The 25439-nt window shown below is 42.9% G+C and overlaps 1 protein-coding gene across 2 annotated transcripts in view; it reads left to right on the top strand.

Annotated features, from left to right (window-relative positions):
* Nucleotides 1–25439, top strand: part of DOCK11 (dedicator of cytokinesis 11) — a 1219508-nt gene that overhangs the window by 979791 nt on the left and 214278 nt on the right. For both annotated transcript variants that reach the window (XM_078688544.1, XM_078688546.1), the window contains 5 exons: nucleotides 2667–2849; nucleotides 9546–9659; nucleotides 15577–15792; nucleotides 15883–15940; nucleotides 20862–20968. In XM_078688544.1, coding sequence (XP_078544670.1) covers nucleotides 2667–2849; nucleotides 9546–9659; nucleotides 15577–15792; nucleotides 15883–15940; nucleotides 20862–20968 — 678 coding nt within the window. The remainder of the gene's footprint in view (nucleotides 1–2666; nucleotides 2850–9545; nucleotides 9660–15576; nucleotides 15793–15882; nucleotides 15941–20861; nucleotides 20969–25439) is intronic.

Consider the following 25439-nt stretch of genomic DNA (forward strand, 5'->3'; position numbering starts at 1 on the left):
AAAAATGTTCAAACCAGTCCGCTCCGTTCACGTACTCAGGCAATCTCTCTTTTTTCATCGATCCATCTGTCTACCCATCCATCCATCTCCCTCTCCCATCTCTCCTCCTTCTCTGATCGCTTTCTCTATACCTCCCCTCCATCCATCCAGCATCCATCTCCCCCTTCTCTCGTCCCTCTCCTTCTACTCATCCATCTCTCTCCCCCTTCTCTCCTCCTCCTCTTCCTCCCCACCTTGAAGCCTCCCACTGCCTGCTGCAGTTACCCTACAGGAAGTGGGGGTGGGGGAGGTTTAGACAGAGACAAGACACCCAGGGCGGTGTCCAAGGGCTGCAGCCAGTAGGGCCCTCAGTACACTCATTGGCAGTGAAGAATAACTCAAGGCGAGGTATTTTTTTCTGTAAAATCGTCTCCTCTTTAGTTTTAAACTATTATCAATATTTTTTCTTATGAAAAACTCTTTAAGCCCTCGCGGGTGATGTGGAGCACCGCCTCTAATTCTGCACTGGAATTAAAAATACTTTGGGGTGCAGTAATTTCAGAGTGTTTTTTTTTTTTACTTGAGAATGAATAATTACAGAAGGAAATAGTGTTTCTACACCAGTCCTCACGGGTTTTTCTCTCACCCTTTTTCATCCCAGTAGATATCTTGCCCTGATTGGCGTTTTCTTGCAATACTTGCAATTCTGATTCAGAGGGAAAATCATGTTTCCGCAAAAAACTGTTTACTCCTGGCACTCATAATGAAGGCCATAGTGCTGTCAATTTTATCTCCAATCAGAAATGGGCCACGCAAAAACATCAGTAAGTTCAAGCTGTCATCAACGGCAGCCAAATTGTACCAAAGAAACATTGAACAAGCACTGATAAAGCAATGTTTTTAGTTCTTGGAACTAAATTTTTTGTGATAAAACGCTATTTTGTGCAGAATTCAGATTCTAACAGGCCTGTTCCTCCAAATGTAGGAAAGACATGCTAAGGGTGACTTGGATGCGAATTAGTGTACAATATTAAAATAAGACATGTGCAGAGTGCTTTAAATTGTAGCTTTAATGGTTTGATAGTCATAATCACAAATAAATACCCCTCCACGACAGGCATTCCTTCTGTAACAGTGAAAGTTTAAGTGCTTCTCTTCGGATTTTCTTGTTTCTTCGGATGAAACCTGATAATTTTTTCCTTAATTCTATTTACCTGCCTTGTCCCTCCATTCTGCTATCTATGTGCACCCTAATCTGGCTCTGAAATGCTTTTCCACTCTTCTGAGCAAAGGAAATGTAAGGGGCTTGGAGGTTGGAGAAGTAAAGAGAGGTAAAGAGAATGGTTTGGTGAAAGAGGTGAAAAAAAGGGAGGCGAGAGGTGATGATAGGGATGAGGGAGATCGATAGGTAAAGTCTAATTTATCTCCATTCACAAAAAAACAAGGGTAGTTCTGGAATCAGTTATGACTCAGGAAAAGCAACTCCTATCATGGGTAATATCTTCCTTGCAGAAGGAACTCGTTCTGTATTGTCCCCTACACTTAATGCAGGATTGGAAAAATCTACTCTGGGATCCCATAAAGAGAAGGTCAAGCTGCGGCAGCGGAAAGGGGGTCGTGAGGGGCGAAGTCTTGAAAAGCAGAGTCCGATAACCAACTTATATGTTTATTTTTCAGAACTCTCAATCAAAGACGACAGCTCTGTTAATCCCACTTGGGCACCCTTTAAATTGTGCTGTTTTTGGGAAACCTATATCACACTATATTTTTCTTGTTGCTTCCTCCATCCTATGTTGTTGTTTTAGCCAACTCTGCACCCTTTGAACATGCGTTCTCAGTTGTGGGAGTCACTCACCGTTGTGGATTACCCTACTTATTCACCCTAAAATATCACTTGTACTTCATCCAATTTCTCTTTCAATAATTATATTATACTTTGAGCCTCATAAATTGACCATTTAATTGATAAACCATAATTATATGTACAGGCATAGTTCAGATGTTACCTTTTCTCTATGATGCACACTTTTCCACAAACTTGCTATCTCAAAGACCTCCAATTGCTGCCAATCGGTACCAGTTCAATGTGCTCATTCCCTAATTACTCTGTATCTCTCCGGATTGCAAATTCTCACTGACACTGAGCTTTAACACTTAAATGGGCTACCTTCTTTTTCTGAAATACATTTGCTACCAATGACGTTTAGCCCTTCTCCTATATCTCAAATCCTCTTATAGACACTAGAACATTCAAAGCCCCAAAAACACCAGCATAACTCCCTTTATTAATTGACATTGAGCAACTCAGCGCTGGCACTCATGTAAACATCTCATGGGCGGACAGATCCCCACTCATGGAAGCCTCGAACACACACACACACACACACACACGCACGCGCACACACACACACACACACACACACACACACACACACACCACACCACACCACACCACACCACACCACACCACACCACACCACACCACACCACACCACACCCCCCTTCCACAGAACTGCCATTGTTCCCTAGGAAGGTTGCTGCCATCAGCTTTTCATGAACAGATGGTGCACACCAATGGGGTTTTCATCCTTTGCATTTGGTGCTGTAAAAGTACAAGTACATATGATATGCATATACAATTGTTGCTAATTCTCTCAAGAATTCATGTGTTTGTTTTATTCTCTTAGTTTCCTACTGCCTTTTTTAAAGGAAGAGTTAATATGTGTGCTGCCTTCTGCTATGAAGTTTTAAAGTGCTGCACTTCCAAACTCAGCACAACAAGGAACGAGGCCTCTGCACTTCTTTACCTGCTTATGAGAAACAACTTTGAATTCACCAAGAGGAAAACATTTTTGAGAACTCACCTGCAGGTCAGTGGAATCAAAACCACCAGTAAAGGACTTGTTTGTACAGTATGATACTCCTTGAAAATGCTGGTGTTGTTGAACTAGGTTTGGACTTTGTGCATAAATGTATATTCAGAGCTGCACTGCCAGTCTACAGTGCTCTGAGGAGATTCCTTGTGCTCTTTTGTACTTCATATTAATAAATAAGGTGGCTGCTACTGACACCCACAGCTAAAACAATCAGGGGCTTTTTTACGAGCCCCTTGCGCCGCTAGTGCGTCACATTTAATATGGAAAAAAGTGGTGTACCAGTGGCGCAAGAGGCTTGTATATAAGCCCTTAATCACAAATAGTATCTGTCAACGTATTTAGATTGCAGCAAAATGCCATTGGCCCTCATCAAAAATCAACCTGTAAATATCAAGAAATGGTTCGGCTTCTATCCACATTGTTCAGTAGAGAAGGCAAACATCAAGGGCCTGATTCACAAAGGTAACCTTACACTTTTGGCTAAGTTTACTATTTTAGGCTTACCCTCTCTTTTTATGTATGGAGCTCTGTGCCCCGACTATGAAGTCTCGGCAGTCATAAACTTACCATTAAGTCTTAGTTTGTGACTACCATAATAATATTAAACTTGCACAAAATGGTACGTTTACTTTTGTGAATTAGGCCCTAAGTTACACATAATGTAATTAGTATACAAATACATTCCCAACAGGCACATATTCACTTATTTGTTATCTTCATTCGACTCAGAGTAAGATTGTGACTGTAGGAATTTTGGGTTACTGGTTGAGAGGATTTAAGCCCTACTCAAGCAGAAACCAGAATCTTTGTCAAAGTGAAATCCAAGCAACCTCAAATTAACCTGTGCTTAACTCTCTGGCGACTTGAGGCAATGTGTTAAGTATTTATGCAGCACTTCAAACAGTAATAAAGAGAAAACACAATCCAAGTAAAATCTCACAAAAATTTGGAAAAATAGAGTAAAATTCAATAAAATATTTTAGACCAAACTGACAAAAATCAAATCAGTAGAACCAGAGATATGCAAACTTATAGTTTTAAGTGCAAATAGTGTCTAGAAGCTTAAAGTGCAAACTGGGGTTACCGGTTGTGCCACACCTAGACAAGTTCAGACTGACCACAATGGAGCACAGGCCTGATACAGGGACCGAGTTAGGTCCGCTGTACAAAGAAACTTAAATCCTAGTTGTGGAGCATCGCGAGATCCTGCATCAAAGACGCGTCATGCATCGGCGGGTTCAGAGGATCTGCGAGGTGGTGATGCGAAGCCCTGCGTCATCATCAAGATTGCTGTCGTCGAGGGGCTTGCAGTGCGAACTCCTGTTTCTAAGATGCGTCGCACACCTGCGGTTCTGAAGAAGATAGGAGGCTGCTATGAAGAGCCCTGCATCATCGTTGAAGGGCTAGCGATGCGAAGGTCTGCTTCGAGGATGCATCGGGTAGCAGCAGTTCCAACAAGCATTAAAAATGCAATAGGTCTAGCAATTGTTTCATTTAGAGCTATTGGCATTGTAAATGACAATGTCTTTTACCCATGTGTTAACAGGAACATTTTGAGAAACTGGGTGGGTACTTAGAGGTAAATTTGCCTGAGAAATTTACAAGATGCTTCCATATAAGCTAAAGTAAGAAAAAAAGCTTTGGTACAATCATCACAATGATGTATTCTGAAAACTGCTTTAAATAAGAACTCCAGCACAATGAGTGCACTGAAATATACAGAGCCTCATCCTGATAAGAATACTAGTTGTTTATTATTACTTAATAAAAACTATAACTGGTTACATAAGAAAACTAACCTAACAGAGACACGTTAGAAATAATTCCTGTAACTTGAAAGAGCACTGCTGCTTGGGTAGTAAAATATAGAAATTATCAGCGTTCAATAGGCAGCTCACGGCTTCGGATCCTCCCTGGTAAAAAGAAATTGCTTACTGCTCATTCTGCACACAGCAAGCAAGCAAGAGCTGCAACCAGTCCTGCCTTTTCTCTAGTGCGTTTCCGGAGCTTTGAAGGCGAGTTAAAATATATTGTAAAAACAAAATACCTTCCCACCAAACGCTTTTGCTCATGTGTTCCCTAAAAAGCCATTGGCACTTTGCCTAGTTCTAAAAGGATGCTAAGAGTGGATGAGAATTAACGTCCAGAGCTGCTGCCGTAGGCAGGGGGAACCAGATTTGAGTCTCGGCGTCAGCTCGACATCCTGTGATTCTAGGCAAATCACCTAATCTTCCCCTACCAACCAAAATGAACGTGTCCTTGTGTAATGAAAATGGTGCTCATGAAGAGCGCACCAATACCTTCGGTTCGAGTTGGCGCTATATAAAATTGTAAAAAAAAAATGTAGGCCCCTGCAAAACTGAGTTAGGGATGTAAACATGTACAGGCACCACCATGTGGTCAAAGTTAGCAAAAATATACGGCTTACTTTCATGAAGAAATTAAAGTTGTTCGTGCATGTCGATTTTATTTATTCAAACATAAACATTACAAAATAGACTTTAAGGATTCAAAATATTATCTAAAAAAGCTACGTGTGCATGTAACTGTGTAATAGTCAACATGAGAAAACAGACATTCCCACACGCAGTACTTGTTTACCTGGAAAGTATTCCAGTCCATAGGTGGGGCTTTGTTGCAAAGAAAGGGGAGCGCGCAGTATCAATTCATTACTTAGCCTTTTAATTTTCCCAGAAACAATACTTTCTACTTTAGTTATTTTGCTAGGGAGCCAATGTCAGCCTTGCAAGTGTTGTCCAGAAGTGTCTGCTGACACCCCGCCCTGTACCCCACAACTGGTTTTGCTAGTAAACAGTGAAAAACTATAAGCAGAACTAGGGTGGGCCCTACATCGACCTAGGGACAGCGCTTTGCAGCCGCAGTGTGGTACGAGCACGGGAGCCTCTCCACTGGCCAACTGCTGCCAAACTCCAGCATGGCAGTGAATTGCAGGCATCCCGAGATACTGGCATCTGTTGACAGAAGCCCCCTTCCGACTTTTCAAACAAATGATGGCATGAAGCGGGTCCAGTCATCGGGCAGGTAAGTGAATGGAGGTGTGCTAGACAAAACAAAGGTGGAGCCACCATAGGTAAAGATACGGCTGGGCATGCCTGCGCTTTAATTTAAAAAAAAAAAGAGAGATCTCCAGGAATCATGAAAAAGCCATTAAAGTGAATGGGTACTGTAGTTGAGCGGTGCTGCTGTGCCAGTACTCAGGAGTGACGTTACGCTACCGGAACCATTCAGGACGCAGAATAAAAGACTAACACTGCAGTGTACCAATGGCAAACCAGCAGACAGGAGCCAAGTCATTTTTCAAGTACTCCAGGTCTTGCAGACTTCGCTTGCGCGCTGCTCACGCTCAACCTAAAAATACCGTGGGCTGCGATGCAAAGTTTGGTGTTGAGGATGTAGTCGCACTGCAGCAGTTCAAAAGCGGGTCTACGAAGAGATGCGGTGTGCTGCATTGATTCAACCATATCTAGGTTGCAAAGCAACTTCAGGCCCACTTCCAGGGGCCCAGGACTGGGGTGGCACCACTTGGGAGGGTAGGACTAACAGTAGCCCAGGAGTCCAGTGGCTGGGTTAAAATGGTAGGAGCCTTTTCTGTCCCTAATGGTCTGATGAGGAAGTCTGCCAACTAGCCCCTCGAGTTATTCTGGTGGTTCTAGGTTCAACCGTTTCACTCATGCAGCAGGACAATAGAGTAGCATTCCTTCTTGAAGAGCAGTACAGCAGTCCCTTTGAGTCTTCCCCAGGTCTATAGGTGTACTGATGAGTTGGGACTGAGGGTCCATTATTTATACCTGGTGCCAGCTTTGAAGTAGGGGAAGGTTCTAGAGTTGTCCACAGCATAGGTGCTTGGAATTTCTTTCCTCTCTGTCCTGGATGCAGCTTTTCTGAGGTCACAACAAAAGACTTGTGTTGAACCCTTTATGATTGTGTTCATGCAGAGCCTTTGTTATGTGCAAGTGTGGTAGGTGACAGCACCTTCCCATCATCAAGTCAGAGAGGACCCTTCCTGCCACCACCTATTCCCCTTTGTTTCACTGTCTTGGAGCAATACACAAAGAACAACAGCCAGCTACACCTAGCCATGTGACGCAGGATGCAGGCACCAAATGGTTAGGACAGGGAAATGGCAACTTTCTAAAAGTGGCATTTTCAGAATTGTGACTTAAAATGAAACTTTACCATTAAAGGGGGTTTTAAATTACAATTCTTTAGACACAACACTCGACATTCCTACTAGCTCCCAATTGAAAGTTAGCACTAATTAAATGCAACAAGGTAACCTGATGTTATCCTATGGGAGAGGTTGGCCTTTCTGTAGTAAAAACAAATTTAAGAGCTTTTCTATGCCGGGACATGTAAAAGTTAAAAGTACATGTCCTACTTTTTTAATACACTGCACCCTGCTCTTTGAGGTATTAAAGGCCTCTATAGGTGTGACTTGTATGCATTAAAATGAAGGGTTAGGCCTGGCAAAATCTTTATTTTGCTAGGTTGATTTGACAGTTTAAAACTGCACACATGGGCTGTATTGTCAGGCCTGAGGCATATTTAGAAGGCTACTTAAGTAGGTGGCACAATTAGTGCTGAAGGCCCATAGTAGCAATTAATTGACTGGCCTTGGGTATATGTAGGACCACATTACTAGGGACTTACAAGTAAATTAAATAGGCTAATTGAGTGTCAGCCAATGTTACCATGTTTAAAGGAGAGAGCACTGATTAGCAGTGGTAAAGTATGCAGATCCATAAACCAGCAAAAACAAAGTCTGCAAATACAGTAGGATGGAAGGGAAAACGTTGGGGGAAACCAACCAAGGATGTCAGGTCTACAAGTAACAAAATATCTGCTTCCAGTCAATAGCAGTCTAGATGACCTAGCAGACAAACCTGGTTGTTATTCTGAAATACATATCAGTAGTTATAATTAACACATATTTATTTTTTAAAGTGAAGCACTACTTTTTAAGGTTCTTAATGTCCTCCTAAATTGCATTAAGAAGTTTGATGTTGTAAGCGTATGTAGCAGGACTGTGTGACACCCTATTTAAACAATGCAGATTGTTTGTTAGTGTTCCCGTTGCAAATGATCAGATGCCTAAATCTAGATCTATTAACAAGAAACATGTCAAACCTGGCTCATTACCACATTTTATATCTGTTTTACCCATAAAGGCTCATATTGCAAGTTTGCCTGGTGGAGATACCGAAGGGCCAGATATAGGATTTCTGGTCATTATGAGTAGGGTCGGACTGGCTGTAGCGAGCACGGGGAGTTTTCCCTGTGGGATTCCTGGGGGGGGCGTTTTGTTACCATGGCCGGTTTTGCAGCATAGCTGCAGTAAATCGCCCCCTTGTAACAAAAGCAGCCAAAGCTGGCCCTGGCAAGCATATCGGCCACGCCCACTACCCCTCCCCGAGAGGTTTGCCAGGGCCGGTTTCCGTTCCCAGTCCCGCCGTGATTATGCGTTCTTCCCCTTAATAACTGCTCACATGCGCATTTACTGGGTGCTTTTCTGAGCAATTTTTCACCGTTTCCGATAAAGATATATGCTGACATTTTTCGTCTGCTCCGAACAAGTTGAAAATTTCTGCAGGACTGCTGATAATGGTGTTATATGGGTGGCCAAGATGAAGGGCATGCTTATGCCTGCCCGAGGAGCATTATCTGTGCTGAGGAATGCTGGTTGCCACAGCCCGTCCCCTGCAGCCTCTGGCTGGCTACAGGCCCGGACTTATTAGGCTTTGAGATTTTAGACTAGATCATTTCGACCCAAATTCATTCATAATTGTAACTTGAGTTATTGCACGGGAAGTTAACTCTTCTCATGATGAAGGATCGAGTGCAATTCCTTCATGGCCTCTTTCTTGGAGTTCAAAATCTACTACTACTTTGAACCATTTTTGGATGAGGTGGAGTCTCCCATGCTGGAACCCTGTATTAAAAGTCCTTTATAGAGATCCTCCTAATTCCTAATTCATGCCTTTACTACTGCACGGAGTCTGACAAAAAAATTCCCTTTCTTCCCTCAGGTGATTGGAGTGGTTGAACATGTAATTCTGTTTTGTCCAGTTTATCATGGTGCAAGGAAGAAGTGGAATTTGCCACTTTGTCCTAATTTGGGTCGGAGGAGTTACAGTATCACCCTTAGAATACTCAGATGTAACACAAGCCCTGCTATTGTCTTTGCAGTCTCAAGGTAATTGATGTCTAGGTCGAGGTTATAACAGAAAAAGGTGCCCCCCTAATGCTGCTGTGTACTGAAATATTTTCACATATTTTATCTTGGTTTTATTGTAAAATATTGAGTTAGATTTTCTTTTCTTTTATATGCCTTGGATTTTTATCTTGCTTTTATATATTTTGTATTTAATAAAGATATTAACTAACTGACTGACTGTAATTCGTAAAATCACAATGTATCTTTAGTTTAATACTGTTTCAAAATATTGTAAATAAGAGAAATTCTCTAGCTAGTGTTTTAAATGCATGCAAAATATTTTCTGTGCTAATTGTAAAAATGTATGACCAAGTGGGTAAGACTATGAGATTTCTCGTAATGTGCCTACATCTGCATAAAACGCATTTTGCTCTTCAGTTTTTTTGCATATGCTAGTGAAACTAACTTACGAATATCTGCATACTGTAACAGGCACGGTTACTTTATTTTTACAGATAATAATTGCAGTGAGCCAATTGATAGCTGATGTTGCATTAAGTGGTGGATCAAGGTTCCAGGAATCACTATCTATAATCAATAATTTTGCAAACAGTGACAGAGCCATGAAGGTAATTATATATCGACAATAGAACTATTTTGTTACAATGTGGGGCATATACATTGTCAGTTAAGTAAAACGTTACTTTTCTTTTTATTGGCAGAGTGGTATCAAGTTTAAATATGAACTAATAATATGCCTTTTGTTCCTAAGAATCAGTATGATGAAATGCATTTTGTCTTGGACATGTTGTAATGTCCGAGTACAATATTGCTGCTAATTGATGTTATAATGTGCTTCTACGATACCTGATCGAACTCCCTATGCATTTTACTGCAGTCCAGCCTATACGAATGTGCACGCTGACATGCTCAGACATGTAACTGTACCCCCATGCCCCTAAATTTTCATCACGCTTTGACTGAATACTCTGTTCCAAGGTAAATCTTCATCCTACAGTCTAACAGAATATATATAGTGGTCCAGCTAATTGATAAACATTGAAGTCAGTATAGCATTGTACCATGACTCCATGCATATGGGTGGCTGTATAAAATACAGTCAATGCGGAAAAAATACTTTCCACTTAAGCTACATTCCTCCAAGAAGTGGCTTTACAAAAGCCCCCGCAGCCCCTGCAGTGTGGGGGAGCCCCCAGGCTCCAGGGTGCCCCCTTGGGCACTGTGCACGGGCGTTAGGCTTGCATAGGTCTGGAGCGTGGGCGGCCCCTCACCATGTAGCTAGCAAGGGGCTCCCTCAAGTTTTGTTGCACCATTGATTCCAACTCCGGTTTCTGACCCTCATAAGGACACAAGGTGGATCAGCCCAAGGGCCCTTGTACAGTGGCGAAATTTGGTGGCCTAAGATGTGTATCCTGAGGGCACAGATCCCTCAGTCAATGCTCAAGAGTACCAACTGATCCCACCTTAATCTTCATGTGAGATAAACATTTCTTCTTAGTAAACACCTAGATCTTGTTCGGCAAAATGCAGATCTTAACTATGCCTTATGAATGTTTTGCACATGAAAGACCTTATACACTTCATGAGTCACTTGCATTAATCTAACACGTTCTATCTTCTATGTACTGCCTAGGTCACGCGCTCCACCATACTTTTTTATTGATAGTCTTATTATAACCACTACTGGCGTAAACAGAATACCTTCACTTAACAACTCACATTTGCCATTTCACTTGCCTTGGCCTTTTCTTTTGCTCTCTTTTCATACAAATACGCTCATCACCAGTGACAACTGGATTGTACAGAGGGTGGTGGGGGGCACAAAATAAATAAGTTAATTAATTAATTTACCTCCGCAGCGTGACATCCTCCTACCTCTTGTGTCTTCCAGGAAGCTCCCAATGCAGGAAACTGCACTACCCAGTCCTGCTGCTGCTTTCAAAGCACGAAAGCAGCACCAGGATTTGATAGAGTAGGCTCTCCCAGCACTCCTAAGAGCACTGGAGGCCTGTGCTTTCTTAACCCAGCTGACTAACAGCTAGGTTAGGGAACATTAAAATGCGCTTGTCTGGCTGGCAGTCCCAAGATGACCTGCCAAACAGACATACACATTTTAAAGGGCACAGCTTCCTGCTGTTACCACTCAACAGTGCTGGCTCTGCCCCATCCTGACACTAAGGGGCCTATTATGATTGCGGAATTTCCGCATCCTCCGGGCCGGCGGAAGCCACCGCTGGCCCGGAGGATGCGGAAAAACCGCAGCGGACCCACCAAAGACCCGCCGCCACATTAGGATGGCTGGTGGGTCCTGGTTTCCGTCCACCGCTTTTCCGCCGCGGTTGGCTTACAACCGCGGCGGAAAAGCTCTTATATGGTGGCGGTGTCTCTCAGACACCGTCCGCCATATTAGGATTGCTGCCAAGATATGCTTTTCCGCGGCAGGTTTACCGCCGTTGAAAAGCATACGGATCTTCACTGCAGGGGCCCGTTGCGGGCCCCCTAGGTGAAGGGAGGGTGGGGGGTGCACATGGGGGGTACCATAGCCCCTGTATTTGTATGCAGAAAGCGGCAGGCACCGCGCGGTGCCTGCCACTTTCTACATACAAATGCAATGCGTGCATTTTTAACATTGCGGCGGGTGCAGCTTGAAGCTGCACCCGCCGCAATGTTAAAAATAGAGGATGTGACCGCCAGGGTGGCGGTCACATCCTAATAGCACAGGAGGGAACGCCGCAGCCCATGCGGACGTTCCCTCATCCTCGGTGATCGCGGACGGACTCAAGTCCGTCCGCGATCATAATCGGCCCTTTAGTTCGGGACGCGTAGCAGAAAAAGAAAATGGTAAAAAAGAAACTTTATTACCATTTTATTTTTCAGCTCTGGGGCTTGTGAATTGTATATTACATTGTATGATTTGTCTGTTTTATTTAATGGTGCTTAGTGGTTTTATAACTCGCATTTAATGGCAACGGAATTTTCTCTGTGAAATATTTTCCTTATGTTACAGAGATTACTTCAGTGCCATAATATGCAACATTCACAATTTTAAGCAAAGTACATTAAATTCATATTAACTTGCACGGCTTGGCTGCACTCAGCAAAGCTGCATTCCAGGTGCTCAGTCATGAGGTATGCACATACCATTTTTAGCTAAAAGAAAACACCAAAATTCAATAGTTTTTGTTACTGCTCTTGATGGGCACGAAGATACGAGGATCAGCCTCTCGGAAATGGCGGCCTGGATGTCCAACCACAGTCTGAAACTGAATGCAGACAAGTCAGAGATTCTATTCTTTGGAGATGAACATTCAGTCTGGAACGCAACCTGGTGGCCCTTATCACTGGGTAACGCAACTGCACCCAAACAGGTTTCCAAAAATCTATGCATTCTTGTTGACAATGCACTAACCATGCAGGACAACGTCCGTTCACTCCGTGGGCAAACCTTTGCAACACTAACATTGCTAAAAACACTCTTTCAATGGATCCCTCCCTGCTCATAAGCAAATTGGACTACGGGAATGCACTCTTTGTGGGCATGGCGGACTACCTCTTCACTCAAGTGCAGTGGGTCCAGAATGCGGCTGACAAACTGGTGTGCAACAAGATCAAGTACAGCTCCGCTTCAGAATGCCTGAGGATGTTTCATCGACTCCCTGTGCGACAAAGGGCCAAATTTAAACTGCTAGGCCATGCGCACAAAGTCTTACACCATCCTGGTCCCAGAATTCTCCAAGATAGAGTCAAATTCAACGCACCCACATGGAACTTGAGGTCATGCCACCAGGCATGGGCAAAAACTAAACGTATCAAGAAGACCAGGGCAGGGGGTTGCTACTTATCACATCTAGCAGCGACTCACTGAAATGAACTACCTTTAGAACTTCGACCTACCGACAACTACCTAGCACTCAGGAAAAAATTAAAAACGCATCTGTTTCCTAAGATCTGACTGGTGACCTGGAGACCCTCTGTCAGACCCCACCCTCTCTTAGGATGTGCTCTCCTTAGCGCCGTGATATCCATGCGGATGAAAGTTGCGCTATAGAAATAAATACATTTCAGGTAACTATAACTCATGCCCGCCATGCACAGTGTTGTTGTCATGAGGTCAGTCAGTTATCATCAGTAATGCCACAGAACATGTCATGAGTGTTGTAATATGTGAGGTCATAAGCAGTGCATAGCAAGGGTGTGAGTTCTAGTTACTTAAAATAACTATAACTGCTGGATTTCAGTTTTTTATTTAGTTCAAAATGTTAAGTTTAAACCAATATTTTCACTTAGCTATAACTTCATGTTTTTTTTCAGTCAATTCCTGATGTTTTTTTAATGCAAGGCAAAACAGCATTACCATAGCTAACTATAAGGTCACTTTAACTTGTTTTTTTTCTTTGAATTTCTAGGTCTTTTTTTTATGTAAAGGGATATTTTATCACCATATGTAAGGCCAACTTCCTGCAGCCAACCGACCTCCCCCCACCTATGGCCAAAGACGTGAGCAGCCTAGAATTGGCCGTTGGGCCCTGCATCCAACGCCATGGTCAACCAACCCCCACACTGCACAAAACACTCAAGCCCAGTCCCTTTTAAAAAAAAAATCTGATCCCTCAAGACTCTTGCCTAAGGCGGCACAGCAGTACAACCCACAACGCAGGCTCCCGCAGAACACTCACAGGATCACGAAAACTCAGAAAATGTATATCTCTTTTTAATTTGGTCCCAGGAGGTGTCCCTCTGGGACCACCCCATAAATTCCACAAGTTCCAGGGGGTCAGGGTACCCCTACCCCACCCTCTAATAACTTATAGTTTTGAATTTTCGGGGCATTAGGACCGAATACCCCTGTCCTGAAAAGGTGGCCACAACATTTCTCTTTATGTTGTGGCCAGCCAATCAGAGAGCAAACTCCCTCGGGAATTTGCAGGAGCCTTTATTTTCCATGGAAGCAATGTGGCAGGCGTGGAAAAACAACCTTGGCCAATCAGATCTCTCTTATAATTTGATGTTGCGTGACCACAAGACTCTCCGAGCCGCCTTGAACCCAACCATCCAGCTATACAAAATGAAAAAAACACTGAACAGATGTACACCAAATGACAAAGAGCATGCTTCCAGGACCAAGATCTACCTTTCTGCCAAATTTGGTGTAATTTACTTCAGCCGTTTGTGCGATATCACTGTTCAATTTACTTATGGAAAAAGCATTTGGTAATTGTGTTTAGGGTCCCGCCTTTTTTCTTGGTTCCTGCTTGATGGATCACCCTGATACTTTCCAGGAAGGAGCTGAGGTGGATGAGCTTTTATTTTTGGAATGCTTTGTGATAATTTGTCAAACAGTGACAAAGGTATTTGCAAACCAAAAAACTTTCCTCCTGTGGTAGTTAGATCCTACCAATAACAGCACTGTGGCAAATTTGTAAATATATAACTAAAAGGAGAAAAAGGCTTCCTGTCGACCTAACACATTACATCTGTCCACGGTCTTTCTTATTGCCCCAGCAGCGGTCCTTCTTTACTTCAAGGAGCTCTGGAGCACTGAGCTTCTTAAGGTATAAAGGTTAACATATGGTCTGGTTCAAAGGTCCAGCTTTTCTCCAGAGTCAATGGCAACTGTGACAGGTAAACCAGCCAGACATGTTTTGTGAAGGACATAAACGATTAGAAAAAGCAACCAAATTAGTCAGTAAGTTTGAGAAGGAAGTAGCCCAATGAAAAATGTTGTTTAGAAGTGGGTAAGGCTTTTTGTGTATTGAGAGAACTTAAGTTATTTGCTGACAGTTTGACAATATTGTCAAGGAAGATACTGTTTGTCCTTCGGTATGCAGAGTGGCAGAGGGAGGAGGACACCAGCTTAACACCTGTATTGTGAGCATGCAAATGAAAAGATAGTGATCTCCACTTTTACGAAAATGTATTAAATACATGAATAGTATAATATGTGTTGAATGTGATACATTATATCCTTCACATATCCAACTTCAAGAAGGTCAGCAAGAGGCAATAGCAGAACTAGTAGTCTGTGGTTAGACATTGAGTGCAGATGCAGAGTTAGATGTCAAGCCAGATTGACACACAGCTATCTACTGAAACCAAATAAGCATTCAAGGTATCCCAGACATGACAAAAGGAACAGTCCAATGTCATGTTCTATTTCATTGTAACGAGAATGTAGGTTAGTGCTACGTTTTGCACTTTGATGAAGGAAATAAAAGACTTGCTCAACAGCTGTATTTATGGACTGGATAAAATCTATATTTGTGAGTATTGGGAAAAGAGTGTGTACAGATAATCAAAGCGCAGTGATTGAAGCCGTGTTCGGATGAGCTACCAAATGTTGATCAATGGCAAATGAACTAATCCAGAGTCAAACAAGACTCTAAAGTAATGTATACGTTTTTGATTTGGGTAGACTTCAGGAGGTTGTGGAATCTTGTCATATTTTAAGACGTGCATTTGCTCTAGATGTTTCCCACTATCGGGTTTCTAGTAGGTAACAGCTTGTTTCTTCTTTGTGTGCATTAGGTAACTGCATTTCCCTCGGAGGTCAAAGACCTGACTAAGAGGATCCGCACAGTCATTATGGCTACAGCTCAAATGAAAGAACATGAGAAGGATCCGGAGATGCTGATTGATCTTCAGTACAGCCTGGCAAAGTCCTATGCCACCACGCCAGAGCTTAGAAAAACCTGGCTCGACAGCATGGCAAAAATCCACGTCAAAAATGGGGATTTTTCAGAGGTGACCACCAATCTTCAAGTCAGAGAGAATCCCCCAATGTCGAGCAGGATATGTCCTTTTACTTAACTGTTATCTATTTTCTCCTTCCAGGCTGCAATGTGCTACATCCATGTATCAGCCCTTGTTGCTGAATTCCTTTACAGAAAAAGTAAGTTTCAAGATGTCCCTAGTAACATACGGTGAGAAAATACTTTTTATTTATTTCAGCAGCCACGTTACGCCATTTAATCAACCAACCTTCTTCCTCTCACCTCCATGAAACATGGGTGTGTTTCCCCCTCTTTAAAAACACTTACTACTGCCTTTCACAAGTGTAAATTAGTGTGGAATTGCACCGTGGAAAAATAACTTTGATCTAAATCATGAATACTCTGTAAACTTACCTATACCACCAAACTCTATTCTGAGAAACAATAATGGTATTTACGTTATTTGCTGTGTCTGTGCGCCTGAATGGAATCCAAGTGCCCAATTCCTTTGTGAACATTACCCCGTGCTTTAGCCCTATCGAATAGCACAATAATATTAGGTGGATGTGAGCCGAACCTGCAGATGTGCTAAAATCAGACTGTGGAGATTCCTTAACACATATTGACTTGAGTTGAGTTGAGATGGAAATATTGTCCCGAAGGCTTAAGATCGGTTTGTACATGAGGGGTTTAGAGGTGGCCAGAGAGATTCTGATTACTTCACCAGAACTTCGAGTATTGCTTCAAAATTTAGTTGCAATTTTCTATCTAGGAGATAGCATTCTCTATCTAACTTTCACATGTTCTTTGCTCACGAAGTCGTGTCTGTTTCACACACCAACATTAAGTAAAGTCCATCTTTATTGTGCTGTCTTACTCACATTGCTCTTTTTTTCAATTGATTAGCTCAAACATTCTCTCCTGTTTCCCTGTTTGAGATCGGATTCTGGTTTTGAACATGACTATACTTGTTAGAGGGCACTAACCTGAACTTTGATTGTTCACCAGATATGTCGGGAATGTAAACCAGTTTTCAGTTTGACAGGCCTTCATGCTCATTAATTATATGACCCAACGACAAAAGCTTGCTTTTTTCCACATTGCTGTTTCTGATAATACATTACACATCATTCTCGGCATTTTCCTTGTTCCACGCAAATGACAGGTATATGGTTGCCACAACCCTAAGGCATCAAGTGTCACCTGGTGATTTGGTACATGATAATAGCTATTTGCGCTGTTAAAACGCCATTCATTCATTTGTAGGGTGAAAGAAAGGCCACAGCACACCCTGAAATCCAAGGCATGATGGCAGCCATATTGTCATCCCGCCCGAAAGCTCTACCCTTCTTGTTCTTGCTTATGCTTGGCCATAGTAAAGGTCTCCATATAACCTATCGGCGTTGAGTGTATTTGCCCAACGATTAACAGTTACTTTCATGTGAACAAATTGTGTTTCTTCACCTCTGGTTGCCCAGTGGTAGGTCTGGTAGGCAGAGCCTTCAGGTAAGAAGATTCTGTGTTACATGAGGACTTCAGCACTCGTAGGCCAGTATACCAAATAGGAGAGGACTCGGTTTCATTCCTGCACTGTGAACATCTTTGTTTGCTATAATAAGGCACACTGTCCTGGTGTGCACCCGTCACCTACACTTAATGATGTGCAGCGGCGCAGAGTGGGACACTGTTCCCTATCATAATGTAGTCCCAGGAAGTGAACGTTCATTCTGCCTTCCATGGTTATTAATATCAGGAATGCATCAACACCTTTCCCTTATGAGAGCATGGTTTAAACTGTAAACATGTTAAGCTGTTATGTATTCACTGCAGGCAGCAAACGAATGGAAATGACAAAAATTAATGTGGGAGATGGCCATGGAGATTGTGACAGTAAGTTTGACCTCCCCAGAAACCTTCAAATGAAAAATACATCAGTTAGCAGTGGCATTGGCTTGGGGTGTTAATGATAGTCTCCTGCCACGCACGAGAAACAGTTTTCTCAAGCATGATGCCATCATTGATGTTTCTGCAGGATCTATGTTTTACTGATATTGAACCTTGTACAGCTATCACTCATACAGTGTGTCACTGCTGTAACCCATGCTCAAAGAGCGGTAGCTGCAATTTTTTGAACCAGTGGCGGCTGGCACAGATTGGGGGAGGGGCAACGGGGAGGGGGTAGTAAAAAAATGAAAAATAACTGTACCTCCTTGCCGCTGTGTCTCTTCTCGTTGTCCCTCCTCATCTTCGCTCTGCTCTGGCGGGAAGCAGGAAGCACAGAGGCTCCCCTGAGCCAATCACAACACTGCAGCGCAGAGTTGGGATTGGTCTGAACGCTGTGGTTCGGCGCTCAGGCAGAGACTGGGAGCTCAGGCATGTTCTCCACCCAGGCTGTAGTGCAGCCTGCGTGGAGAACATGCAAAGTGCGCTTAACTGTTTGGCCGGCCTGAGACGGCCAACCAAACTGTCATGTGCACTGATATCAGTGAATACCACTCCCCGTGGGTGCCTGTTATCCCCCTGGCCCCTAAGACTCCAGACACCAAAAAAAGCAATAATATAACACGGTTTATTATCATTTTAGTTTTCTTTTCTTTAGCTGCTGGAAGTGGGAGGGTAACGCAAAGGAGCCATTGCTGGCTTGATCTCAATTACATAAAAGCATAATTTGAACTTCACCCGCACAGTTGTAAGTGGTAAAGACAAAGGATGGATTGAGCTGACCATAAAATGTATGTAAAAGTAAAAAATATTGGTTAATAAGGATTAAATGATTGCTGTGTGAGTTTGCTTTTCAATAAGATATATTTTGCAATCTGGCAGCACTTAGAAAAGAGTTTTCCAGCTACCTCAATCCAGCATTAGTTCCTAAAACTCTACCTGCCAGCGGCAACTTTTTTAATTTCACAGATTTCATTGAAAATATATTTCAGAGAGAAGCAGGCTCCTAAAAAATATCAGTGTAATGGAAAGTGACGCATAATAATAGTTTCATTCACCTTCTCTGCTCTCATTGCAACATTGAACTATACATTTTTATGTAACTACTGTTAAACCTGGCATATTTGGCGTGATATTCCCCTAATTTTTTGCCTTCAAACCTACCTCTCTCATAGGATAACATTAGAATGACCTTATTACATTTTATAAGTGCAATTTCCAAATGGGAACAGCTAACCGCTTCATGTTTTGTGTCTCTGCAATTGCAATTTAAAATCCTAATTTATGGTGAAGCCGGATTTTAAATTGCAATTCTAAAACTGCCACTTTTAGAAAGTTGGCATTTTCTTCCCTTAGCCATTTAATGCCTACTGCCTTGCTTTGGGTCACATAATTGGGTGTGAGTGCCAGTTGGGCATTTGTGTATTCCTCCTAGACAGCCACACACAACAGGAGCTTAAGTGTGACTGAGTTAGCCCTCACTGGCAGAATGAAAGAGAGGAGCTGGGCCCAGCCTCACATACACCTGAATAGGTTGTGACCTGTCTCTACACAAAAGGCTTTATACCCCCTGTAGTTAGTCTGGAGCCAGGGCAGGGAAGGCAGAGCATCTGTGTGCTTCAAAGGCATGCCCCTAGAATCTTCTACCCACTTCAAAGGTGCAACTGTGTATAACAGATGGACCGTAGACACCACCACTTCATTGCACTTCTGGACTTGTGGATAAAGTGCCAGGTTAAGAACTCCTGTGCTGCTAAAGGACTGTCACTCAGCTAGACTCCTGCTTTCCTGTGCCGATCTGCTGCCTGCTGCCATATTCTCTGGGTGAGAAGGACTGGACCTGCATCTCTTGACCCCAGAGAGATTCCAAAGGCTAGTTGGCTGGCCTCTTGAGCTGAAGCCTCAGAGACATAACAGGCTTCCAACAACCATGCACCTGAACTCTGTCATCTGTGAGTATATCCTGCCAAGTGGTGCTACCCCAGTCCTGGACCACTGGAAGTAGGCCCAAGGTGCTTGCCAATATGACCAATGCATTTTTCTGCTGAATGGCACATCCCAGAGCAGGACTGATGCATCTCCTTGGTTGAGCGGCACATCCCTGAGCAGGACAGAGGCATTGCCACTACTGTGTGAACTAGACCTGTCGCAAAGACTCGTGTCACCCCCCAGAGTCCTCAGAACCCGTGCATCGCCCTGATGGTGTGGAACATCCACAGCCCATATCTTCATAACTCTCATTGACAGCAGTCTGTATGATGGGGAAGAGGTGTGGTGCCGCGGCCAGGGCGACTGACTCCGGAATCTGGGGATCACGGTTCGATTCCCGGCACCGGCGGCAGATTAGCCCAGCACCATGTGACTCTGGGCAATAGCTTGCTTAATCTTCCTGACGGCCCCCAGCGCCTAGAGACCCTAACGGGTGATTGTGCGCTTTACAAATGTGGATATTATTATTTATTATTTATGATGACGACAGACTCCACATCACAGCCTCGCAGCTCAATAGAACCAACGTCACTAGCTGCACACTGCATCCCAATGCCGTACTTTGCATTGCATGCCCTGTCAACAGGATCCCCAACAATGTTGCAACATGACCTTTCACTGAAATCTTGTCCCATCTCGGAACCAACGCATCACTTTGGCTGTGCAGCGCTTCTTCAACACAGATCCACGCAACGCTCAGCAACCAGGATTTAGGGTGCTTTCTTCAACAGGTCTAACTGGGTTCCTGTAGCCCATGCTCCATCACTGTCAGCCTGAACTTGTGACTCTGTAAAGTTCCGGGGCAACCTTATATCCCCAGTTTGCGCTTTCTGCTTTTTAAGCTATTTTAACTAAAAACGAAAACATTCAATATCTCCGGTTCTATTAATTGTGTTTTTGTCATTGTGGTTTTGTTTTATTTGTTAAATTAAGCTTCATTTTACTAACCTGTGTGGGAATCTTTTTCTGTGGTGGTTACCAGGGGGTTCAGCACAGGTTAATTTGGGGATGGCTGTGGCTTACCCTGACTAGGACTTTGGTTGCAGCTTGACCAGGTCTCACACCCTAGTTAACCAGTAACCCAGTTTCTAGCAGTTATATTTAAACAAGTATAATTAGTGATGTTATAATGATGTAAAACTTACCAATAAGTATTGTTTTCCTCCTTAGAGTTGTTTCCCAGTGGATGTTCTGCTTTTAAGAAAATTACCCCAAACATAGATGAGGAAGCTGCTATGAAGGAGGACACTGGAATGATGGATGTCTACTATAGTGAGGTGGGTTTTTTGAGGGTTTACATTTCAGTTTATCCATAAATAGGAAATTGTTTATTGCATAGATACACACTCCCATTAACACCCACACACAAAATATTTGCAATCCGTGAAGGTCATGAGTCTGATTTGTTTCAGCTTATACAAATGCATATATGGAATAATGGAATATCATATAGAAGAATATTATTTTGCCTTAAAGTGTAAAACAAGAGAGCATACATTTTAGAAATACGGTAAGCAGCTGAATTGAAAGATGTAAAGAGGAAGTCATCAGTAGTATCTCAAAAAATGGCAAAACTGATACACCACATTTTGAATTTTTCATGTATTAAATGGATGACAGTTACATTTAAATACATTCATGTTGTAAAATATCTCAAATAGTTTGAGAGCGTAAATTTTTTTTTCATTCCAATTAAGCATGTATGCACATTCTGGTCATTTTGTCAAATATCGATTTCTGGAGTAGTCTGTATGGCAAGGGATAGCTATTGTTATTGTACTCTTCTTATTGCTACTGTGCATAATGTTACATCTTTACTTTCAACCTAGTGTTAGACGTAAACTAATTATGTGGGGATTATTTGAAATAATTGTTGAAATTCGCACATAAGCATAGCAGTAACCTCTGTTATCGAAAATGGCTATTCCTGAAAGTACCTAGGCCATCATATGGACCTTTAGCAGCATTGAATTTAGCTATCCAAATGTAGGAAGGCATAGATATTCACATGTTTGATGCAAACATGTGTTTTTGTACGATTGGGTTAATAACACAGCTTTGTTTCAAGAAGGGGCAGACCTGTCTCATTCAAAGGTTTCTTGCCTTTGTAATGTTCAACTCTTGCTTAACGATAAACTTTTGTACTGAAAGGAACGTGCATGGACTATGGACTATGGACTTTCAAATAATACTTCAATAAAGTATAGTTGATTTCTTAGAGGAGTTACTTCCTCTTTGGTTTGTTCATGGATTTACTTCAAAAAAAAAATTCTTAGTCGTAGTCATTAGGATCTTACACTTTATCCAGAAGGTAATTATCTTTTTTGGCCTTAGAATATTGCTTCTAAGAGAGTCATTGGAATAAAAAATAAACAAGTTCCAAAACTGCTGGGAGTGGACAGAAATTTCCAATCTTTCCATCCCAAAACTGGAAGCTAATAGGGTTTATTGATCCATTACTGCTTGGTATTAAGGTCACCTACCAATGGTCTTCGAAAGAGAGAGCAAAGGGTAAAGTCATCTGCAAGAAACTGCAAGTCTACTCAGATGTTTGTCTCATATATATTTATCATGGCTGCACGGCCAGGTTTAAGCTATTCAGTGACCAGAATCAGGTATGAACTTTAGGAGAGACCACATACACCAACAGGGGTTAGGCCATAGCTTTTTGGGGTAAACAACCATCTTTAAACGTATTGCAAATAGAAGAAGTGTAATTCCGTGCACACAATGCAGATGTCACTCCAGGCAAGGTCCGTGGATCAGAGCAGTGTCCCTTCCCTTGGCACTGTGTAGGAGGCAGAGCCTTTGTTTGTTCTAGCATGCTCATGCTAATCTTTCTGCAAGCCACTCTTGACCTTCTCTGTACATTCGTCAGTCTTCAAGAGAGATAAACATCACATTAGAAGTTCCCTTTCCTCTAATCCAGTTTTCAACACTTGCTCTGAAACTCTTTGTCAGCTCATGCCTGTAAAATCTTTCTTTCACAACTTTCCCTGAAAACACTGGCAGTGGCTCATTCGGTTTCTACCACACCATAGCGGTCATCTCTGCAAACTCTAATATTGTCAGTTTACAGTTTCAAACACTTTATTTCGGTCAAATACCTTAAAGGCAAATACATTTATATACAATTTTAATTCATTGTACAATTTAAAATACAACAACAATTATGTCGAATCGCATATTTAAAAATGTATACACAGATGCTACAAAAATTTTACTGTGCTTGATATAGTGTTATGTTATGCGATTTATAAAGCACGTGGCAGTCCCAGCAAAAGGACGACCCTGCGCTAAAGAGCAGGGAGAGAGAAGAATGAGATAATTAAGCAACTGAAATAGTCTTTACTGCCTTTCAAACACCAAGAGATTGGTAAGGTTCCTGATAGCGAGAGGCAACGAGTTCCATAAGGTAGGAGCTAACACCTTGAAAGAACGGCCTCCGGCTCTACGGAAACGATGTAAATTCGCAGAGCACGGGAGGGAGCATAGTGGTGGCCAGGTTTCTGAGGGTCACCGGGCGGAGCCAGTCAAAACTCTTTGAATAACACAAAGTGCCTTGAACCTGACTCTTTTCTCCACGAGAAGCCAGTGGAGTCGGCGCAGCACCCCTGAGACTGAGCTATACTTAGGCAGTGCAAATAAAGTGCGGGCTGCCGCATTCATGGTACGTTGGAGCCTATTTATCACAGATTTGTTAGCACCTGACATGAGGCTGTTACAATAATCTAGCTTAGCCAAGATCATGGCTTGCACAACCAGCTGGCGCGTGTGAGGGTCAAACAGACCCAAGACGGGTTTATTTTAAGTCCGCGCAAAATACCAAAACAGGTACCTGCCACAAACTTAGCATGCTCCTCAAATGAGAGTGCAATATCCAGCCGTATGGCGAGATTTTTTACCACAGCTTTGGGCATAGGGGGATTACCCAACATTGGTGGCCACCAGTTGTTGCCCCACCGATGTGAGTCTCTGCCAAGCAAGAGGATCTCAGTTTTGAATTAATTTACCTGAAGACCAGGACTTTAAGTGGGCAGGGTCTCACCGGGTCTGAGTACCAGCAGTTTTTTTACAGAGGCCTCGAAACGGGTCTCTGTCGGGCTCTGTTTTGTGCCGTGGCACAGGAGGTCTGTGTTTTTTCGAGCGTTATAGGGGGAAGGGAAATCCTTTAAAGAGAGTCAGTTTCTCTCTGGATTACTCTTCTCTTTTCAGAACTAAGGAGCAGCAACATTGTCGTGGTGTCTCCAGGGCTTTACTTGGAAGCTTTTACAATACTATATACAAGCCATAGTTGCTGCTTACATATCTTATGCAACTAACAACCATTGACAAAGCCAATAGTCCTGACTTGTTGCAAGTATGATGTTACTTGTTGTATCATATATCTGGATTCAATGACAGAAACAATAAAATACCAGTTGGGTGGAACACAATGCTAAGCACAGACTTTTAACTTACGTGTTTTTAAGCCACACCCTTAATTACATTGGCCACGCCCCTTGAGAGACCCGCCAGTTTTTTCATCCCACTTAAAGCCCTGCTGAAGACAGTTCGCCTCCATCCAGCCCGCTATGGTTGGTAGATCCTCCTGAAATTTTATCAAGTCCTGGCTGGAGTCTTTGGTACAAGAAAAGATCAGTTGCGTATCGTCCACATAACATACCAACTGTATGTTACGAGTGTGTGCCAACAAGGCCAGTGGACAAACGTAGATATTAAATAGGGTCGGACTCAGTACAGAGAGTTGAATGAGGGAGCGATGACCTGAAATGTATGTTGTAAATAAAGTAATGTCCATTTCAGGTGGTATGAAATTAAATGAAATGAAATAGGGGTTTTATAAAGCGCATTACTACCCGGAGGCATCGTAGCGCTGAGGACGGATGGGACTCGATAACCACCAGCTGAGGATTAGCGGAAAAGAAGTGTTTTCAAATTCTTACGGAATTTTAGGATGTCAGGTTCACTGCGCAAAGTGATTGGCAAGGAGTTCCAGACAGAGGCCGCATTCCAAGAGAAGGCCTCCACATCTAGCATGTTTAATTTTCTTAATAGAGGCCTGAAAGGTTGAGCCACAGCGCAATGATCCCCGTGGCTGGTAGGGGGTCACTAAGGAACAGATCATTGGGGGGGCTATTTTCCACATAGCTTTGTGCGTTATACACATCGCCTTGAATTTTACCCTGGCCTGAATGGGCAGCCAGTGTAGTTTCCTCAAGGCGGCAGTGCCTGAATGTCTTCGAGAAAGTCCAAGGAGAAGGCGTGCAGCCGCATTCTGGGTTACCGGAAGTTTTTTATGAGTACTGACAGGAGCGCCTAAATAGAGGGCGTTCCCGTAGTCAAGGCGGGACAGGATGATGGCCTGGACCATTATCCTTCGAGCTTGGGAAGGGAGAAGAGGCAGGATTTTCCTCAGCATTCGCATCAGCCCAAAACATGTGGCAGAGAGTTTGGTGGCTTGCTGATTGAAGCTTAGGGTGTCATCTAGCCAGACTCCCAGACTCTTGAACCGATCCTTTGGTTCTGGTGGGATACCCATGCAGGTCGGCCATTCTATAGTGGGTCTCGGGACAACTGATTTGCCCAGGAACATCAGCTCTGTTTTTTCCCCATTCAGTTTTAAATGGGATAGGGCCATCCATTTAGTTATTGCCACTAGGCAGTTGCCCAAATTATTGGGCGTGCCCCCTAGCTGATTCAGAGCCACCACTAATTGGGTGTCATCTGCGTAGGTTATAATATCAA

Source organism: Lissotriton helveticus, chromosome 4_1, assembly GCF_964261635.1.
Source record: "Lissotriton helveticus chromosome 4_1, aLisHel1.1, whole genome shotgun sequence".
Taxonomy (NCBI): domain Eukaryota; kingdom Metazoa; phylum Chordata; class Amphibia; order Caudata; family Salamandridae; genus Lissotriton; species Lissotriton helveticus.